The 22,479-nt window shown below is 43.2% G+C and overlaps 1 protein-coding gene across 1 annotated transcript in view; it reads right to left on the bottom strand.

Annotated features, from left to right (window-relative positions):
• LOC147892637 (signal peptide peptidase-like 2) overlaps window positions 1-22,479 on the bottom strand; it is a 72,539-nt gene that overhangs the window by 7,902 nt on the left and 42,158 nt on the right. Inside the window, exons 7-8 of the mRNA XM_087387776.1 lie at window positions 17,049-17,083; window positions 16,795-16,951 (exon numbers count right to left, since the gene is read on the bottom strand). Coding sequence (XP_087243902.1) covers window positions 16,795-16,951; window positions 17,049-17,083 — 192 coding nt within the window. The remainder of the gene's footprint in view (window positions 1-16,794; window positions 16,952-17,048; window positions 17,084-22,479) is intronic.

Here is a 22,479-nt window from a genome sequence, read left to right as displayed (position 1 = left end):
AATCTGATGATGCCCTCATCTGAAACTCTCAGGAAGTGATCGCAATAGAACCAGGTCTTGGTGGGGAGCTTCCAGTCCTCCCCCCAAGTCCGAGATATATGGGAGATCTAACCGTATGATACGGCTGATCTCATCTTGTGGGATTGACTCAATTGGCGCGTCCATGCTATACTGAAAGGGGGGAAGTCTGTCCATCTGGGTGCTAGGCCTGGCAAACCATGTGGATATACGTGCATACCATGTATCTGCTCCGCCCTCTGCCAGTAGCTCCACTACCACAGCTTGTTGTATCATGATTTTCACAGTCTCATAGACCCATCGGTCTTCCGAAGACTTTAATAAACTTTCTTTCTTTCTTTCTCTCTCCACACATGGCATTGGAGATCCGCATTTTCACAGTCTCATAGACCCATCGGTCTTCTGAAGACTTTAATAAACTTTCTTTCTTTCTTTCTCTCTCCACACATGGCATCGGAGATCCGCACAGACAGAGAAGTGCAAGAGTCTGGAGGAGTGGCAATCCTCTTTCGATCCCACCTGCAGACACAAATCACACTTACTGGTACAAATTAGCATGCTCGCTATATGTGGATCCGATTGAGAAGATCTCAATCTCATCGAGTCCTCGTCAATGCCATTGCCAGGAGCCGCTTCTATGTCCACTTGGGGAGGTAATACCAAGCTCCCAAAGAGCAGGCCAATCTACTATCCCACTATGCATCGGGTCCTCGTCAATGCCATTGCCAGGAGCCGCTTCTATGTCCACTTGGGGAGGTAATACCAAGCTCCCAAAGAGCAGGCCAATCTACTATCCCACTATGCCCAACCAATGTGCATATGATGAACCAACGTGTGCCCCTCCTAATCATAGACCTCTAGGTGCCAGATCAAGGATCAGTCATCTGATTTCTAGACATCTAGCACATTTCTAAGGCCAGATAGTAGATGATTAAACCCAGGCAAATTGCCATTGTCAAGAACAACTTCTGATCAATTGTGATTTAATCAAGGGCCCTATTCCAGTGTTTTGGATGCATTTTGGCACCATCTAGTATTTTGACTTGTGATTTTCCCTTCTTGGATGACTTTTCACCTCTAAACACAAATTTTCTGCTCCAGAATTGACGATTTCATGCTAGAACATCCCCTGGTCACTATTGGTTGATAGTTTTGGATCTTGGCATCATCTAGCACCTTTTTGATTGGTATTTCATTGCTGTGTTTTCATTAAGGCTTTCAAATCAGTTTCTGTTGAGATATTGGAAGAATTCTCAGTGTTTTCCACTAGTGTTTGATTGTGGGATTTAAGTTTCTAACCCATCTCACATGGAAAGTGACTATGACTGTGTCTTCGTGGAGGAGGATGCAAGAAGCATTGTGGGAGGAGGATGAAAGAAGCACGAGAACTTTGCTTTCAGCCTGTTCCATTGGCTGCGTTTTTTGTACTTGACAGAGCTTCCAAGGTCTTCTCCACATCATGGCTAGATAGACTTCATTTATAACATTGTCCTCTTTATTAAAACATTATAATTCCCTCCTATAGCTTGAAGGAGTGGTTTTTAGTACTTTGTTTTCCTAAGCCTTCATAGATTTCGTCCTTAGACGTGGAGTGCTATTGTATTAAGATTCGGAATTATTGGAATTTGGAATACAGAAATATGCCAGGTGCTTGAGCTCTAGCAGTGCGTGATCCTGGTTCATACCCCAAGTGGTCTCATATTTCCCCCTATGTTCCATTTTCTCATTTATTTTAATTTTAAGACTCTGTGTCAATGAATGAATGTGTTATGGGTTTATTTTCCAGTTGATGGTTATGAATCTCTTGCTTTAATTAAATAAATACACTTCCACGTAAGCATGAAACCTGACATGACAAATCTATATCACGTTGTTGACATCACATGTTTAAGTAAGCTCTATAATTCCAAAATTTAAGGTTGCCCTTAATGTTGTTGTCCGATTCCCCCTCTCTCGCAATGCCAATACACCCGGTGTATGACCCAATCAGAGAGTTTCTAGCACATCCAAATCAGCAGTGGGTGGCTATTTTCTTCATCACGCCCAGAGACACAAAGATCAGCTCATGCAAGCACAAAGGAGAGCACATGAGGGACTGGCCAAAACCTAGTCAGAGCACCATCATGGATTTTTTCTCTAGTGACTTGAGCCAGGGACAGCATGGGATCGGACGCAGGAGAGAGCCAAAGGACATGACTCATCAGATCCGACCCCGACTGGACATTCACAGATGTATTGAGATATGAGATTGTCGTTCCAGCTTTGTTCTTTTTTCTTTTCTTTCTCCAACCTCATCCTGCTTTCACTGATATAGTGTCTAGGTTTCTTACAATAATGGAACTTACCCTTTTTTTTGGACTGACATGTATTATCTGAATTTTTCTTACTAAACTGGATACACTAGAACTGAACAGGCCATCGCCCCTTCACAAGGACAGATGCTCGGGTCTAGATGGGTTGACATCTTCCTTTTTGTTGCCTCTCTTTTTGACATGAGGAGACAAACCATTGGAATGACGGTATCACTTGTCAGACAGCAGGCCACATCACGGAGACTACAAGGGATGGATCTCAACATGCCGAGCGACAGCAGCGTTCTACCACTGATTTTCTCTCTCGATGCCAGTCCTCGCCAAATGCAGAATCATTGTCAGACGAGCTCCTCTTGTCTCTCCTCAGCCGTCTAGTCGTGTTGGTCCCACAGACAGCATACACAGGTCCAGCCACTCAGGGACAGGTGATCAATTGATAGACGGCGAGGGGAATCTCCTTGGTGTTTGCTTGCCCTTTGAGGGTTTCTCTCGCAGCAATAGCGCGATAAACTACTTTTATTTCTCCTCATAGGCATAACCCTTGGATAGGGGTGCCAATTTTAGTGGCCCCACCCTTAGGTTTCATTGTATCTGGTTTCTTTTTCAGTCTCATAGATAATTTGGTCTTTCGTAGACGTTAGTAGCACAATGGTTCTACGCAATCCTCTATCCACATGCTACCCTACAAACAGCACCTGAGGTTAGAACATAGAGGCAAGGACACACATGGTGTAGGATGTGTCACAACCCAATTGTAGATCCTCGCAAGGATCACCCCCGAGCTAGAGCTCAGGTAAAACCCTGGCCAAATCTCCCAAGTAAGGCCATGTGTCCCATACCACGCAGCCCTACTTCTGAGAAGATGTCATTAGGGAATCATAGGCCTTGACGGGCTCCTTCTTAGCTGGGTACTTGAGGAGGTCCCACACCCAAGAATGTCCCAAGTGAGGTAAGATTCGTACTTATACAAGCATAAGGTGTCTTAGCTATCTCAGCCACTACCCTAACTATACCAAGGATAAGTTGTGTCCTAACTATCCCAAGGTTAAGCTAGGTGACCCTAGGTTAACCTAGCCTCCATAATACTAGCTAGGTTATGTCCAGACGTGGAGATAACATTTCAAAGCAGGACTGAGACATAAACTCTGGGAATTGGCACTGAAGAGAATCAATACTTTCCCAAGTACTATCCCCTTTGGAGAGATTCTTCCACTTAAGCTTTAGCTTTTGAACAATCCTTTTTCTAAGTTGTTTATCCCTATAATCTAGAAACATTCCACTTCAAGGGGCACACAAGTGCATAGATCCTCAGTTCATCCTTAGAGACTAAATTGTCTCTAGTAGCTAACTTCTCTTTTAATATGTTGACATGAAAGTCCTAGCGTACCGGAACACCATCGGGTAAATGCAACATGTAATCCACTTCATTGATCTTTTTTAGGATCAAGAAAGGACCACAAAAGCGTGAAGATAGTTTTTATACTGACCAATTCGAATTACTTAAGAATCTATAGGGATCTTCAAGAAAACCCACTAGCCAAAACTCCTCGTGATCGCTTTTAAGTAGCATAAAACTACACTCTAACCTAACCACTTTTTATGCTTTCCCTTGTAAACTGCAGCATATCTTGTTGCACTTGCAAACGCAAACCAATCAACAGTAGTGCCAATCTTGAAATTTTGCAACCAACCAACAGCAGTGCCAATCTTGACATTTTGCAAGCCAACTACCCATGAGGCTCTGGGCTGGTATCCATACATCAACATGAGTGGACTGAATCAGGTGGCTAAGTGCTCTAAGCAAACTCTCACAAAGAAAGAGAGTCTTTCCAATCAGACTGCCCGGCTATTTCTTATTCGTGTTTTCTTCTCAATATATTTTGTGCATGTTCTTTGTACCTTGGATTTTGTTGCTTATAAACTATAAATTTTTGCATGTCCACTTCCAAAAATTCGGCATTTAGTATTAATTGTTTAGTTGTTGTCTCTCGCATGCAACACCTTATTAAAATCAATAAGAATCCTAGAGACCTTTGAAGCTCCTAGACCTTGTACATCACCTTAGGTGTACGTGTCCAAAACGATGCTCAGGTGATGCCGAATCTGTTCCAATAGATGAATAGTACGTTCTCTGTAGAGTCAAGAATCCTAGCATTTACACAAAAGGATACCGTACTTTTTGTTTGATATATATTCAAATGAAAAGAAGGAGCATGCATCAAAGTATGTGCACTCCTCAACAATTTTTGGAAGCTTCAAACCTTGAATAAAGTATATGGATTCTTTATTCAAGAGTTCAAGGAGATCACAACTAAATTCCTTAAGTTTAGCTAGCAGACTATTCGCCTCTTCTTTGTTTACAGTCTATCAAAAGACTACCAAAATGAAATCAAGCGTAATAAATTCGAGACACTTGATCAAGCACTCACGTTGCAAAGCTCTATGACAACACCGTAGCACACAAGGATGCAAGACCTTCAATGGCCGGTCAAAGTTAAAGGCCAAAGAAGTAAAAACAACTAAAAGAGCCACCGAGCCGACAACTCCAACACCAAGCCTAAAAAGACTAAGCAGACTTCGAGGCCTCTTACGTTTTGATTTGCTAGAGCATGCTTATGCTCGGGCAAAGGGACTATGCTTGAAGTGCAGCAAGCCTGGTCACTTGTCGAGCGTGTGCCCTTTGAACCGTAGTAAGGATAAAGCAATAATCCACTTGGTTGAAGACTCTAGGTATTTGTTTTCACATTGCTAGTCTTGATGTCTCTTCTTCTTATTCAAGTTGTAAGCATTGCAATTTCAATGTTAATGTCTTTAGAACCCAAGATTTTGATCTACATGGTGGGTTGGATCAATAGACATCTAGTTTATGATTTATTTGATGATGGGAGTACTCTTAACGTTATTGATGCCTTCTTGTGCAGAGACTTGGAATCCTAGTGGTTCCTAGCAGCCACCACTACATTGTCAATCTCGTGCATGGTGCTTTAGAGACTTGGAAGAGGCGGTTCTAAATCTTCTTGTGGGAGAGATCTAGGACTACTTAGAGGAGTTGTTGTTTCATGTTATGAGATTAAAGAGGGTACAAATTTTGTTGCGCATGGAGTGGTTCTACAAGAAGAGCCCTCTTGTAAATGTTGATTATTTGAATTATGTGATTCCCTTTCAATATAATAGGTGGTCTTTGTGGGCCAATGGCAAAAATGGTGTCTCCTACTAATGTGAATTCATTTGCCCAAATTGGGCAACACTTCTGTTCAGCTTTGGAAATGTCTCATTTAGTTGCAAACATGTGAATGGGATGCTTTCTAGTGTGTTTTCAAACCCAAATTATTTTTTAATAATAATTTGTTGTAATATTCGAATAAACACCAGTATGAAGCAATCCTCTCATGCAATAATGATGAAAGTATGTTGTTGTCCTGAAAAACAGAAATGTAGTTAAATTTTCTGATGCTAGTTTCCCTGATAACAATACTTCAGTTATGGTTATGGCTGCCCACATTGACACGTCAAAGTTGGGTGAGCAGTGTGTGGATGGACTACAATTGCTCCGTATCATTGTGAATTGTGATGACGATCAACTGGCTGAAACTTATACTTGAGGCACCGAGGTGACTTGCTCAATTAGTCGGAGCACTTGGAGTGATGATTCACCTGAGGCTCAACTAAGTCTCCCCGACCGAAATCAGGCTTACTTGACCAGAGTCAAGTATCTTTGACCGTAGTTTGACCATTAAAAGAACTCTTTCACCATAATTAACACATATGAAAACTCTTTAATTATGATCAGATAAATGGTCAACTGTACTTTGACTTAGGATATTTACATTGTAGTGGGGATGTCATAGTAGCTAGTCCTTGCTATGCATGATGGAGTTTATGGTTTTCGATCTTATGAGTGACTATCATGAGATTGAAACTACACTATGCGATCTTTTTAGAGGATGAGTTTGGGCATGTTCCTGGATTCATCTAGATATATACTTGGCTCTCCAAAGCTGATCGATGAGATCATCCATCCTTGGCAAAGGAACTTGTTCTTGATCTTGAGTTTATTTAGACTCTTATGGGCTACACACAAGCGCATAGACGTGTCATTATTATTAACCGGAAGCACTAGTGCACCCCAAGGTGACTTACTAGGTCGCAGTTGACCTAGTTGGAGGTATTCTTAAAGCCAGTTAGGGACACTTTTCCCTCTTTAAGAGGTTTTTCTCCCTAACCGCAGTTAGTCCACTAACTATGGTTAGTGACTACTAAGGTTTTGTCACTAGGACAAAACCTTATCTCTCACTCTTTCAGTTGTACTCTCACACTCTTCTATTGCAACTAAGCTTTCAAGCTTTCAGCTCTCAGCTCACTCTCTCTTGCTCTCTCTCTCCCCAAAACTCACATTTGGTATCAGAGCCTCGTTGAGCTCCTGCTCCCAGCCCAAGCTCCTCCTGCCTGGATAGTTCATGCTCCTCCTCCTGTTGCATTCCGTCTGTACGCTGCATTCCCGTTGGAGCACGCCATCCGTACAATCGTCGTCCGTACAGATCGTCTGTACAACGTATAGTTTCGTACTGCACTTGCGCCACTCGTTCGTACCTGCTCGTACTACCTGCTCGTACTCTGTTGTACCTACCGTACCTGCGTATTCCGTACCAATCGTACCTGCTACATCGTCATCCGTACGTCGCCGTACCTTTTTGCATCAGTGCCGTACTTGCAATCTCGTCGTACTTCGCGACCGTACGGCTGTACAGCTTGTCGCCATACGTACCTGATCCGCAGATCTGTTTGCCTGTACTGTACCTGCTGTGCCAATGCGTACCTGCCGTACGTGCTGTACCTACTCACACCTGCAGCCATACCTGCGTCATCGCCATACGTACCACTCGTACCTGCAATCCGTACATCAATCGTACCTGGCCGTACAGGTTGTACTTGTGCACAAGCTGTTTCTTGCACATGATCTTTGGCAGGCACATTTTGCAAACAGCCATTGTTTGGCTTAGTTCTTTGGGAGTACATTTGGGGCATCTTGTTTGTTGCAGACATTGCAATCAAGTTGCAGAATCTGCTCCAGAAATTTGGGGCTTTTTGGTTCTGCTTGTAATCTTGCAGACAAAATTTGGGACTTGGCAGATAATTTCAAGCTCGAAATTTAGGGCTTTCAATTTTGCAGTACAATTTCTTGAAGAAATTTGGGGATTTTGTGATTACACTGCAATTTCGCAGTGAAATTTGGGGCTTTTGCAGACAGAGAGTAATTCTTGCAACATTTGGGGCTTTTGATCAATCTGCCCCTTTCTGGTTGCCATTTCGGGCCTATTTTGGGGCTTTTGTGTTGGGAGAGCAATTTTGGAGATTTAAGTTTATACTGCCTTTCTTGAAGTGTTTTGCAGCACTTTTGGCAGATTCTGGAGAGTTTTTTGATGCTTGGACAGATTTCTGACAGTGCAAGTGCAGAAATCTGAGTTGCATTTACAGCCAGTGCTTGGCTGTGTTTTTTGGGAGTTGTGCATTTCATTCCCAGTAAGGGAATTCAGTCTTGTATCTGCTAAAATCTCTTTCTCAGATATGGCCTAGCAAAATCAGAATGATTTCCAGTTCGGTGGTCTTTCACAGGAAGACAAGTTGGATGGTACCAACTACTCCCTCTGGAGTTTTATGGTACACAATATTCTGATTTCTCGCAATCTATGGGATTATGTGAATGGGGGTGAGATCAGACCAGCAGGTATGGCACCTAATACCCCTCCTCAGCAAGGAGGTGGAAGAGGTCATGCACAGGGTGCAGCTGCAGAACAAGTTGTTGGTGCAGCTATAACCACTACTCCATAGCAGAAGAGATGGGATTCACGGGATGCCTTAGCTTTGTCATGCATCTCTCTTTCAATGAAAAGACTTATCATTCCGCATATCCGGTCGTGTAAGACCTCGAAGGCAGCGTGGGATATCTTAGAAAGCATGTATGCAGCCCGGAAAGATGCAAGGGTATCTTTCTTGAAAAGAGAGTTAAGTAATACACATATGGAAGAAGGTGACTCCATGTCAGTCCACCTCACAAAGCTACAGGATCTCAAAGAGCAATTATTGAACATAGATGAGATTATTCCTAATTCAGAGATGATTACCACCACTCTGAATTCTCTTCCTCAGTCTTATCTCAGCTTTCATACCTTGCTGAACTTATCATTGAGGGGGGGTGCAAATCCTCTCACCTTTCATGAGTTGATAGGACTTCTGCTTCAGAAAGAGCAGACCAGGAAAAACTTGGCTTCACGTGCACGTGAACAAGCTATGCTCTCAAAGTTCAAGTAAAAAACAAAGGGACAGGCAAAGACATCAGTAAATCAGCCTTCCAATGGGTCAGGACAGCTTTCACAAAAGGCTAAAAATGATGCAAGTAAGCCGAAGAAGAAGGGTTTTTGTCATTACTGCAAAAAGCCAGGTCATCACATTGCAGAATGCAGGAAAAGGCTTGCAAAAGAGAAGAAAAACAGCTCCAGTATGGCTGTTTCAGATTCAGCTCCTCATGCATCTGACAGTGGGGATGCTGCAGCCAACTTTGTTGGACAGGATTATGCCTTTTTATCTTGCATTTCAGATTCTAGGCTGGCTGCTTCAGATGCTCGGGATAGTACAGCCACTTGTAATGATGATACACATGCCTTTTTGACTTGCAGTTATGACCCCTCTACGGATGCATCAGCTTTCAGTGTCAATGAAACACTGAATACTTGGTATTTTGACAGCGGTGCCTCCAAGCATATCACTTTTAGGAAGTGTCTCTTTACTTCCTTGCATCCTCCTCCCATTGGCAAGAAAGTCACTTGTGCCAACAACTCGTCATATTCAATACGTGGCACAGGAGGAGTTGAGCTCACTGCCATTAATGGCTCAGTTTTTAGACTTTCAGATGTCTTATATGTGCCTCCTATCACCAAGAATCTCCTTTCAGTGTCCACTCTTAACAGTGCTGGATTTCAGGTCATCTTTGAGGATGACAAATGTGCTGTCCGAGACAGGGAAAATGATTATGCCTTGAGATTATCTAGTACTCTGCTGCGTGGGCTTTTTCAGGTTGATCTTTTTGAGAAAAGAGCAGCCCATGCTCTTGCAGTTTCTACTCCTACTGCTGCCATGCAGAATGCAAAATTATGGCATGCCCGATATGGCCACATGCATTACAACAGCTTGATGACGCTTCAAAAGCACTCTATGGTTGATGCATTGCCACCTCTTGAGATACCTCCTCCACATGCCTATGAAGGGTGCATTTTAGGCAAGATGCATAGATTCCCCTTCAAAAAGGATGATTCAGTTAAAGCTGTCCGCAAATTACAGCTTATACACAGTGATGTCTGTGGTCCCATGAGGACTCCATCATTGGGTGGTCATCTCTACTTTGTTACTTTTATTGATGATTACTCCAATTTCACTTGGGTCTTTGGGCTGAAACGCAAATCAGAAGTGTTCGTGGTGTTTAAACACTTTTCAGCCATGGTTGAAAATGAAACTGGACTCAAGATACAGACATTGCACACAGATAGAGGTGGGGAATACTTGTCTACAGATTTTGATGCTTTTCTGAAAGGCAAGGGTATTGTGCATCAGCTCACAGTGAGGCTGACCCCTCATCAAAATGGCCAAGCTTATGGAGATGGACAGATGTATGCTGAAAAGCAAACACATGCCTCACAAATTCTGGCTTGAAGGTCTGATGTGTGCCAACTACATCAGACCTTCAAGCCAGAATGGGAACACTATGTGTCCCACTAAGGCTTTGAAAACAACAACTCCCTATGAGGTCTGGAATGGGAGAAAGCCTTCAGTGGATCATTTCCGAGTCTTTGGATGCCTTGCATATGCTCATGTGCCAGTTGAATTTCGGCATAAGTTGTCAGATAAGGTAATTAAGTGCATATTTGTTGGGTACAGTGCAGAAAGCAAGGGGTACCGTCTCTACAATCTTGCTACACGCAAGATCATTGTCAGTAGAGATGTGATATTTGCAGAAAATTCAGCTCACACTCAGGCTGAATTTCACTTGCCTTCTTCTTCAGAGGATGTTTTTGAGGGGTTGCTACCCATTGCCTTGGGTTCCCCTGCTGATATTTCTGATGCAAATCAGAATTTACAGCCACCTCCCGATGCTCCAGTTCAGCCACAAGATGTCTTGCCACCTCCACAGGCAGTGGAACAGGTGGTTCAGCAAGAAATTGCAGACAAACATGCAGCAAAAACAGTCCCAAACTGGCTGTTACAGACTCTCAGGGAGAGTAAGATTGATGCTCCATTACCTGACAGGACTCGCAGTGCAGCAAGACACATAGAAGGTGCTTATTCAGTGGAATCAGCATATGCAAGTACTCTTCTCGATGAGGAGGAGCCTGCAACATTCGAAGAAGCAAAGGACAATGTGCATTGGATGAATGCCATGCACGATGAGTTGCAGTCCATTAAGAAAAATCAGACTTGGGATGTTGTAGACTTGCCACCAGGTAAACATGCCATTGGCACACGATGGGTTTTCAAGGTGAAACGGAAGCCAGATGGCTCCATTGACAGATAAAAGGCAAGGCTGGTTACTAAAGGCTATGCTCAGAAAAAGGGCATAGATTATGAGGAGACTTTTGCTCCTACATCCCGGATGACCACCATCCGATCTGTTATTGCAATGGCTGCACATTTTGAGTGGAATGTTCATCAGTTGGACATAAAAACAGCCTTCTTAAATGGAGACTTGTTGGAAGAGGTTTATGTCAAACAACCTCCAGGCTTTGAAATTACAGCAAATGCACTTCAGGTATGCAAGCTAAACAAAGCTTTGTATGGGTTGAAACAGGCCCCTCGTGCATGGTATGCCAAGATTCATGCCTTTTTGACCAGCAAGGGGCTGCACAATAGTCCTACTAAGAGCACCCTCTACATCAAGATGGATGGGGGGGGAAATTTTAGTCATCCTTCTTTATGTCGATGACTTACTACTCACAGGGTCCAATGAAGATAATATTGCAGATTTCAAAGCTGATTTGCAGACCACCTTTGACATGTCAGATTTAGGGCTGCTTCACTTTTATTTGGGGATCCAGTTCTCTCAAGAGAGACATGGCACTGTTATGTCTCAGTCCAAGTATGTGCAGAAACTCTTGGACAGATTTAACATGCATGATTGTAAGCCCATAGCCACTCCCATGGAGCCGGGGCTGAAACTCACAATGCATGGTGCAGGAGAATCAGTTGATGCCACATCTTACAGTCAGGCTGTTGGATGCCTCATATATCTCTGCAACACTAGACCTGATATTCAGTTTGCAGTATCTCAAGTGAGCAGGTATATGCACAGCCCAAAAACTATGCATTGGCAGGCAGTTAAGCGCATCTTCCGTTATTTGCAGGGCACGAAGTCTTTTGGCTTGTTATTTCCCAGGGGGGGTGACTTGCAGATGCATGCCTACAGTCATTCAGATTGGGCTGGTGATTATGACACTAGGCAGTCCACTAGTGGCAATTGTTTCTTTTTGGGTAAATCTTGCATTTCCTGGCTGAGCAAGAAACAATCTACAGTGGCTACCTCATCATGTGAAGCTGAGTACAGGGCAGCTTTCACAGCAACAGTTGAATGTGTCTGGCTGCGACGTCTATTTGCTGACCTTCATCTGTCATTGGAGGGTCCTTCTCCAATTCTCACTGATAGTCAGAGTGCCATTGTAGTGGCAAAGAATCTAGTGTTTCATGCTCACACGAAGCACATTGAGGTTCACTATCACTACGTCAGAGAGAAGTTGCATGCAGGAGAGATCAGTATGATCTTTGTGATATCCGTTTGGTGATTGATCAGCCTTGTACATGACATTGGCACCGCAGGGGGGTGTTAGAATTATAGATATAATTCAGCAGTGACCAATGTAATTTGATAAGCTAGTTAGGGGCACTTTTCCCTCTTTAAGAGGTTTTTCCCCCTAACTGCAGTTAGTCCACTAACTATGGTTAGTACCTACTAAGGTTTTGTCACTAGGACAAAACCTTACCTCTCACTCTTTCAATTGTACTCTCACACTCTTCTATTGCAACTAAGCTTTCAAGCTTTCAGCTCTCAGCTCACTCTCTCTTGCTCTCTATCTCCCCAAAACTCACAAACTATGTACTCAGACACTCTCATTATGAATAAAAAACCTTGGGGAGGTCCAGCCCGACGTTTGTCCTGGGCCCTAGTGTGTTTGTAGAGAGAGGGAGAGTGAGAGAGAGAGCAAAGGAGAGAGTCTTTGCAAAAAATCATCTACGAGGATTGCATTCGTATCAGAGCTTTCAATCGAGGCCTTTTTAGGCTTTGACGATTCGGGCAAACAAAGCATTGATGAAATTGTTTGCAAAAGGCCTTGTTGGCAGTGAGGCTATTGCCACGAAATACATAGTGTTGGGTTGCCTGGAGCGCGCAAGACGGTTCGAGCTCTTCCTACTGTAAGCGCTGCGCCCAAGTGCAGAGGAACGGCAAAATGGAGCTAGACAATCACAAACAAACGCTAGTTGTGGAGAAAAAATGCTGTTGCCGTAATTGTGTGGGCGAGCAGGTGCAAGCTGCACTGCAAGAGGTTGCAAGATTGGATTCTCTTGAAGAGGGAGCGAGTTGGAGGTTGACTTGAAGAGTCGATCAAAATCAAGCAATCATTTGGGGATTCCTCGGTGGTGTCGTGGAAAGCCAGATAATGTGTGACGTGACGCTAGCCATGAATAGAAGCTTCGAGGCGAATTCACGACAGAACTCGTGATGGTGTAAGCAAGCTGCATAGGTGTCGTGAAGCCACGGGCGCCCGACGGATTTAAGCAACGAAGACATCACCACTTTCTGGAAATTCAAGGACGGTGGGAAGTCAGTAAGATTTGCCACTTACAATGGCCAGCACAGCCAAGCTGAAAAGGCAATGAAGTTCATAAGGCAGTTTGATGCTGCCTTCAGCCTGGAAAATTTCAGTGAGTCCTCAAAGCTCCGTATGGTTGGTTTACACTTGACTGGTACAGTCAGTGCATGGTGGATAGCTAAAACAGCCAACTATGTAGCTCCAAGGAAATGAAAGGACTTCAAGAAAGCTTTCTATAAACAGTTCCGGGGTCATGTCCTTGGTTGGGAGAGCATTCATATGGAAGCACAAGATACAGTTGAGACTTACGACCAGAAATTTGGGATGCATACTTGTAGGTTTTGCCTTTCAAGAAAATTTCTGACAAGACTCAACTCAAGAAGTACCGGGCTGGACTCACTCCCAGGATACAGGCCCAAGTGAACACTAAAGATACTAAAGAAATATCAGATCTCATGCATTCAGCCAATGTGGCTAGTCTCATGTACATGTAGGATCCTACTAGTGTGCCTTCACTACAGGCAGGATTACTGCATTCAATGTGGTGCCACTCATGGTCTCCCTTTGGACAAACCATTGGCTCCCACAAAGACCTTAGGCTACAAAACCTGCTCTCCCTTGCAACACATGATGAGGATCCATGTGGCCTATAGAGTGTGCATTCATCACGGAGACATGGGCATCAAACCCCATGGAGCAATGCTCCAACACGACGAGATCTCAAGTCATTCATACCTTGCTGCTTTAGGTCAAAGTCTATGTATGTTTTGCAACAACAAACATTCATGTCTGAGTTTCTTGATGTACCAGGGCTTACAGTGCTCAAAGATCCTCTACCCAATTGAAATGTTTGGATTTTTATCCATAAACTTGAGATACATCCTTGTCTGCTGACCCAACATGCGGGAACGAAACAAGAGAGTTTCCCAAGGCTCAGAAGAGGGGATTTCAGCCTCAAAAGCCGAGGGGAAACCAAGTACAAAAGCCCTATAAGGGAAGACCACAGTTTAACCCTGAACAGATTGAAACTTTCAAGAAAGAGGGTAAATGCTTCAGATGCGGCAAAGAGGGGCATGTGGCTGCCCAGTGCCCAGAAAAGCCTTCAACTCCGAAGGGAAAAGAGGCAAAGAAGACACAGGGACCGCAAAAGCCAATGGCAGGAGGAATTCCTGACATACTGGGCCATGTTTCAAACCCAAAGGAACGACAATTGCTGCTATCATGTAGTTAAGTCAGAGACCAGCAAGCCCTGATTTTATTTGATCCAGGGGCTACTGATAACTTTATATCAGAGGATCTACTAGCCCTGATGCTGGGAATAAAGACGGAGGAGTTGGGCAGGGCTTTGGATGCCAACCAGATGTTCGGTGGGAACCTTGTGCCAGTCACTCCCTTGATAGGGAAGCTCCGTCTTCATGTATAGAGTTATGTGGATCAGGAAGACTTCTTCATTTCTCCACTGAAACATCATGATGTAGTTTTGGGTATGCCTTGGTTTCATCGCAAGGTAGTGAAGTTGAGTCTTCCTCAAAGAGTGCTGGAGTTTGTACATAGGGGCAAAGTACATCGTGTGGTTGCTAGGAATAGATGGGAAACTATTCCCATTGTATCAAATAGTTCTGTTGGAAAAGAAATAAAGTCTGCAGTTTCAGCTTTGGAAATGTATGCTGAAATAAGTGAGGCACATCAGAATAAATTTCAGTTTCTTGAAATTTTTAAAGATTGTTTTTCTGACACTTTACCAGGGAAGCTACCCCTTGAGAGACCTGAGGATCATGGCATAGAACTCATTTCTAGCAGCGAGCCACCCAATAGGCCCCCATACGGAGTTAGTGCAACTCAGCGAGAGGAGATTATGACTCAAGTGCAAGACTTGTTGTCCAAGGGGCTGATTCGATTACCAAGTGAGGATACAGCCTCAGGATGTACACAAGACAGCGTTCCGCACTACTTTTGGGTTGTATGAATATCTGGTGATGCCTTTTGGGTTGACTAATACCCCAGCTACTTTCAATAGGATGATGGATCGTATCTTCCGACCCTACAGACAGTTCACTGGTACCTTCTTCAATGACATAATTGTCTTTTCTAAGTTAGAAGAAGAGCATAAGGAACATTTAGCTACAGTGTTTCAAGAGCTGAGAAATCATCAGCTCTATGCAAACAGCAAGAAAAGTGAATTCTTTCTGAAAGAGATCCATTACTTGGCGCATATAATATCCAAAGATGGGATACGGATGGATCCGGCAAAGATCCGTGCCATTTAGGAATGGAATGGCCACAGCTGAAATCTGTGCATGAAGTTCGAAGTTTCATAGGCCTATGTTCTTACTACATAAGATTTATCAGGCATTTTGCGGATATAGCCGCTCCACTCCACGATCTTACTAAGAAAAATGCAGTTTTCAGATAGGGAATTCCGCAAAAGACAGCATTCCTCACACTCAAAGAGAGGCTGACCATAGAGCCAATCTTAATAGTTCCATATTTGTATCAGCCATTTGATGTGGATTGTGATGCTTGTGGGGAATGTGTTGGGGCTGCATGCATCAGAATGGTCACGTAGTGGCTTATGAGAGTAGGAGACTCCGGGATGCAGAGAGAGCTCTGAGAATCTATGAGAAAGAGTTATTGGCTGTAATTCATGCCATCCATACATAGAAGCATTATCTTTTGGGTGCAAATTTTACTGTTAAAACCGATCACCAAAGTCTAAGATATTTTTTGACTCAGACAAAACTTTCCGAGAAGCATATGAAATGGGCAAATATGCTAAGGGGCTAAAGACCCAAGCAAGAAGGTTTGTGTGGTCTTTCTAGACGGCATCTTGATTTACAGCAGCAAGACTTTTTTAGAGCATGAACGCCATTGTGGATAGTGCTATCTATAATTCGAAAAGAGCAACTCTTTGCAAAAGAGAGCAAGTGTGAACTTTTGAAACATGAACTCACTTACCTTGGGCACGTTATTTCCATTGATGACGTCCGTATTGACCATGAATGGCCTATTTTGAGAATGATTACCGAGGTCAAATTCTCTCTTAAGATAACATTACCTCTATCAGACTTGTCTAAAGGGATAAAAAAAGTAAAGTACAATAAGTACAAGCCAATTGTGCAGAGTGAGGAGCTTGATGCATGTTTTAAGCAATTCAAAAATGAGGTGACATCAGCTCCTATACTGCAAATTGTGGATTCTAGTAAACCATTCGTGGTTGAAGCGGATGTCAATGACTATGCTGTTGGTGCAGCATTTTTCCAGGACGGTACAACGGTAGCTCTTGAGAGTAAAATGCTAACCGAGCCACAGTATAAGTGGACAACACATGAGAAAGAGCTATATCTTATTAACATTATCCTATGGATCTACTCTTGTTTGATTTCAAGATCTATATTGAAAAAAATCTAGCAACACCGTAGTTGATGCCTTGAGCAAAATTGGTAGTGTGCTTCACTGATCGACTCAAACCTATAGAACACCCAAATTTCTCAAAATCTCAAAGTATCACTTTAGACTGCATTGAATGCTGCATATATAACGATCAGAGGAGGAAAATTCCACTGAAAAAATTCATCTATTTACTGAGTAAATAAGACAGGTTGCCAAATACTTACAAAGATGTCTTGAATAGTCCATGCATATGAAGCATGCCGATGAAAGGCCCATATGATAGCCATTGCTATGCAGAATGGAGAGACCACAAGAGTGAGCACAGATATCTCTCCAAAACATGGGACTGTGACGTAAGGTTGCCATGTTTTCTTGAAGCACCTACAAGCAGGTAACAGCAGCATTTATTTAGTGGTTGGAAAGGAGACAGATGATTCTAGATTAAAATAGCCTTTAATCAGTCGTACAATTATCATACCTTGATAACAACGCAACCACACAATGTTGTAACCCCTGTAATAAGCACAAAAGGTGCCAACCAATGGCTAACATCAGTGCGAGCAGGTCTTTACAATTCAAGAACCTTCACTTTTACAAGAACATCACGTAACTTCATTTTTCCACATACTTTACAGAGTCAAAATATCTTCAGACTCTTGAGAGGGTTTGATATCCAATACACATGGAAATAATTGAAAAAAAATCAGAGCAAAAACATCTTTCATATAACTACACTTATGTACTTGCAATGATACACAAGTGGGCAATTAACACAATCCAGAAAAGAAAATATTGTTCCCCATTTCGCCATATGGGATTGATCACATTGTATGTATTACCGAATGAATCTAAAATTTCAACATTTTAAACCGAAAACAGACTGTTTTTTCCAGCTCACGATAGCCAGCCATCCTCCTCTCCATTATGTGTACCAGGCCTAAATCAACACCAAACATTGGATGCCAATCTTCCTATAAATATATGTCCTCAAGGCTCGCACATGTATACATCACACTTTAATCACACAGCTACCCAAAAGAATCCATACAAGTGAAGCTCTTGCATCAATACTGCAAAAGAGGCATAGAACTCCCAAGGAAAAGGTTAGAAGAGTTGACAAAGCACATTTACTAAAGAGGTAGACAGAAGTGCCTTCCAAGGAGCCTCATGGTAAATTTACCTTTCCACCTAGGAGCTAGAAGGGAGGGGATGGTTCCAACTTACTGTAGTCCCTATCCACATGTCTCATTCGATGCAATACAACTAGGAAACGGAAAAGTTAAAACATTTACTTCTCAAAACTCAGCTTACTGTATTCCCCACTCGCATGTCTCATTATAATGTAACCACAAAACGAAAATGTTAAAATATTGATAAAAGAATGCTGCCGGGGTAGTGGTAATACCAGCAGATCCTGATGTAGCTAGAGATTGGGGACTGCATGATGAGAGGCCTTGGCCGTGATCATTGGCACGATTGCGGACTTGGTTCTCCCTCATATTCAGATGGAGGACATGGTAGCTCAAGCATGGACCATTCTAAAGGAATGTATAAGTTGAATAACGCAGCTAGAATCCTCGACCTAAAGATGGATCTCTACAACATGCATATGGAGGAGGGGGACACAATAGAGGTAAAATGAAGGTGGTGAGGGATCACCTGTTAGCAACTGGTCAGCAAACGGATAGCTAGGCTTTTGCATGGCATGCTCCGCAGGAGTTATAAAGGTTTTGTGACAACCATGAATGCAGGGCAACAATCACCACCAGGAGTTAGTGTCCCTACTTTTGCAGGATGAAGCTCGAGAGAGGAAGCTCGACAGATCGGTGACAAAGCCTTTGTTTCACAAGACAAGGGCAAGGGCACATGAAAGGGCAAGGGCACATGAAAGGGCAAGTGCGCCTAGAAACTAGAATGGTCTCCACATGTAAAACTTCACCCGGTCTTTCATGTCAATAGACTGAAAGAGGCATTGGGGGCTAGAGATAGTCTAGTCTCACCCAAGAACTTATGGAAGTTGAGGACTGACCTATGTTCCACATGAACCTAAAAGAGTTATCAATTTCTAGGAAAGTAAACTCAAGAATAAGTTAATTACGGAGTTCAAAGTCAAGTGGAAGGCTAGGGTTTGAGAAAGACTCAACTTGGGAGTCAAGTATTAGTTTGCAGAGAAATATTCAAATTTCATTTAGAGGTAAACGCTTTGAAGAGGTGTTTCAGCTTATATTGCCACTTTGTACCTATTGCTTTCTTGCCCTCAAGCAATTCCACCAAATCCTCAAGTGCGGTTTTCTAAATGGATTCCATCTCCGCTTGCATAGCTTGCATCCAATACGCATTATCACATGCATCATCAAAACAATCGGGTTCATCCATTTCCAACAAATTTTACTGGCCCAAGCTTGAATCAACACAGTTGGCATCCTCAGTGTCCATAGTGTCACGACATGTGCGGCCAAGAAGTGGTTCAGAAAGCTTGCTCTCCTGAGTATAGAGCAGCCAGCAAGGGACTGTCATAGCTTCCTGTATTGCTGAACTCTCCTGTGCCATACCATCATTCAACTTCTTGTTGAGTGACAAGACCAGCCATAGGCTGACCACAACTTGAGAATCCCACAGCGAATTCTGATTTTCAACAGACAAATCAGCTCCAGTATCAAAAGAGTAGGCTGCAGCCCTTCAAATGCATCTGATGAACCCTGAATTTTGTCGAATACAGCAAGGGGAAAATCTGATTTATTAGCAAAAATAATATCTCTACAAGAGAAAACCTTCTTGGTAGCAAGATTGTAGAGTCTGTAACCCTTGCTTTCAATGTTGTATTCATTTCTCAGCTTTGTCTCATCAAGCTTTCCTCTCAATTCCAAAGCTACATGTGTATAGACGTAGCTGACATTGGGTCTTCTTTCATACCAAGCTTGATACGGTGTCATAACCTTAAGTGCTTTGGCCTTAATCACGCACCTTGCCATTTCCATGAATGACCTTTTCTTCCACTTAGCCACTCCATTATGCTAAGGACTATAGCGGGCCTTGCATTGATGTATTATACCTTTCTCACCTAACTCCTTGGACATGCACTCCCCCCATCTATCCCAACGTAGGGTCTGTATCCTTAAACCAGATTGATTCTCCACCAAAGCAATTAAATGTTTAAACACAGCGAACACTTCTGATTTTTTATTGAGTGCAAAGACCCAAGTGAACTTGATAAGTCATCTATAAAAGTAACAAAATAGAAGTGACCTCCAAGAGACTATGTCCTCATAGGACTACAATCACTATGAACTAGTTGCAAATTCTTTGCAGCCCTAACTGCACCATCCTTAGGAAATGAGAACCTATGCATTTTTCCAAGAAAACACCCCTCACATATATGCTTAAGAGGAGCTTCCAAAGGAGGTAAGGCATCTATCATCTGAAATTTCTGCAAAAACAAAAGACTACCAAAGCTTACATGCCCAAACCTAGCATGCCACATGGCCGAGGTGGATGTAGAAACTGAATTTGCACTTTGTGCTCTTTCTCACATGGATCAAGCTGAATATACCACAACAAAGTGTACCTGTTGACACCAATTCATAATCACTCCCACGGTCATGAATCGTACATTTGTCATCATCCTCAAAAATGACATGAAATCCTCTTCTAGTGAATGAGGAAACTGAAAGCAACTTCTTTATCCCAAGGACAAACAAAGCATCATGAATGTGGAGATTAGAGCCATCAACAGCTGTAAGCAAAATCTCACCAATCCCTCACCTAGATAAAAAGAGTTGTTGGCATGGGATACTTTCTTGCCATCAGGAGCACATGATAGCATGTCAAAAATGTCCGCTCCCTGGACGTGATGTGTCTAGATGCACCGCTACCAAAATCCCATATATCTGTAGTTAGATTGACATTGAATGTGTGTGGATCCCAAGAGGCATCATAACTGCATGTGAAGAAGGCCAAACCATCACCATCCATTCCTACATTCGTGTGGCTGGAGAGCATACCAGACTCTTTCTTCTATTTTGCAATCATCTTTTGGTATTCATGAGTGAAATGACGCCCACGAGCACTCCAATTGACAAGAAACAGGGCAGCTGATAAAATACCTGCTGGATAGTGGTAACTTTTGCAACAAAAATCGAGTTTTGTTATAGAAATCATCCAGAAGGGTGCAAGAACCAAGGGGAGGTGCATGGGAGCAAGGGGTGGTGTTGTGATACCACATGTGAGAGTTTATGTGGGTGGAGAGCTCGAAAACGTGGAGCTCGGCTGAAATGAGATTGCAAGAATGAACTACAAGAGGGCAGTCAACATGACAAAACCCTAAAACCCTAGCGTGAGCCTCCGGGGAAGTCCCTAAAAGGAAAAAATGCCCCTAACCCTTATTACATAGGTCATTGCTTTAGGGGTTAATCTTTCTAACATGCACTGTTCCAGCCCTTCTGCCCTTTGTTTGGGCTCTTTCCAGCCCCGGACTGCCCCAAATAAACCCTAACAAGGGACTATGGTCTGCTGCCCATGGGATCAGCCATGTTGCTGCCCACATGGCAGTCTCACCCTATATGTCCATCTACCCGCATGCCTATGTAGGTGTCAAGCCCCTGAGCTTTGTTCATTTGGGGCCTCACAGCTGGGGCATTGACCCTATATCTCCAATACCCAAGAGGAATCTCATCCTATCGTAGTCCTTTTGGATTCCGAGAAGGCTCATGAATAGGGTGCAGTGGCCTTTTCTGGAGGTCACCATGCTGAGGATGGGTTTCTAAGATAGATGGATCTTTTCCTTGTATATGGGGAGTGCCAGGCGTATGCTTATTTGGAGGCATTCTCCCTTTCCGCTTAGTATGGCAGGGTTGCTCTCTTGCTCCTTTCCTCTTTCTCTTTGTGGCAGAGGCCCTAAGTGCTCCTTTCCTCTTTCTCTTTGTGGCAAAGGCCCTAAGTTATCTTCTACGCTCCCAGGTGGTGGGCTTCACTGGGATGCAGCTCCCGACCCGCCAGGAGCAGGAGTTGCCGGACTCAGAGTTTACAGATGACAGGGCACTACTTTGGAGGGCACACCACAAAGCCTAGAGGGGGTCCAAAGAACCCTAGAGTTGTATTGCTTGGCATCCAAGGCTAGAATCAATAGGACCAAATCAGTCGACTTCCTCATAGCAATTGAGAACGTTCAGGTCTTGGATTGGAGGGCTGCACTTGGCTTTCAATGGAAGAAGATACAAGACCATACAAATGGTACTATTGGGATGGAACATCAATGGCAAGTCTTCCTAGAGCATCCACGAGGCAAATGGATCTATTGTGTGGCTGCTGTCAAGGCCTACGCAGGTGTTGCCAAATACACACATGCTGGAAGACTTTGCATGGCAATAAGAGCCGATAGAGGCATCACACAAAGTTAATAGCAGTATTTCGGGTCTGGTCGGGTACATCAAGGATGCCAGCAGGTGTAGGAGATGGTGTGGTGCCGAGCAGAGCCATCCACACACATAAGTCCTTTATTGTGTGGCAGCCTACAGTGCTGCCTACATGGCTATCTAGTGGATGTTTCCCTCCACCTAGATGAACCCATGTGTCATCCAAACCTGACGCTCACATAGTAGACTCTCAGACCCCCCAATCCTACATTGGTGCTCTCCTCATATGGAGGACTATAGGAGAGGGACAATTGACCTTAACTTCCACACACACAAAAACATATATCTATATTTACGCACGCAAACGTGTGTGTGTGTGTGTGTGTGCACATATATGTATTATTTTATATATGTATGATTATTATAAAGATATATAATCAAATCTCTCTCTCTCTCTCTCTCTCTCTCTCTCTCTCTCTCTCTCTCTATATATATATATATATATATATATATATATAGTAGACTCTCAGATCCCCCAATCCTACATTGGTGCTCTCC

This window comes from Dipteris shenzhenensis, chromosome 16 (genome assembly GCF_047967505.1).
Source record: "Dipteris shenzhenensis isolate YYH24624 ecotype China chromosome 16, Dip_SZ_1.0, whole genome shotgun sequence".
NCBI lineage: Eukaryota > Viridiplantae > Streptophyta > Polypodiopsida > Gleicheniales > Dipteridaceae > Dipteris > Dipteris shenzhenensis.
Note: the sequence above shows the minus strand (reverse complement) of the source record. Positions and strands in the feature narration are given on the sequence as shown.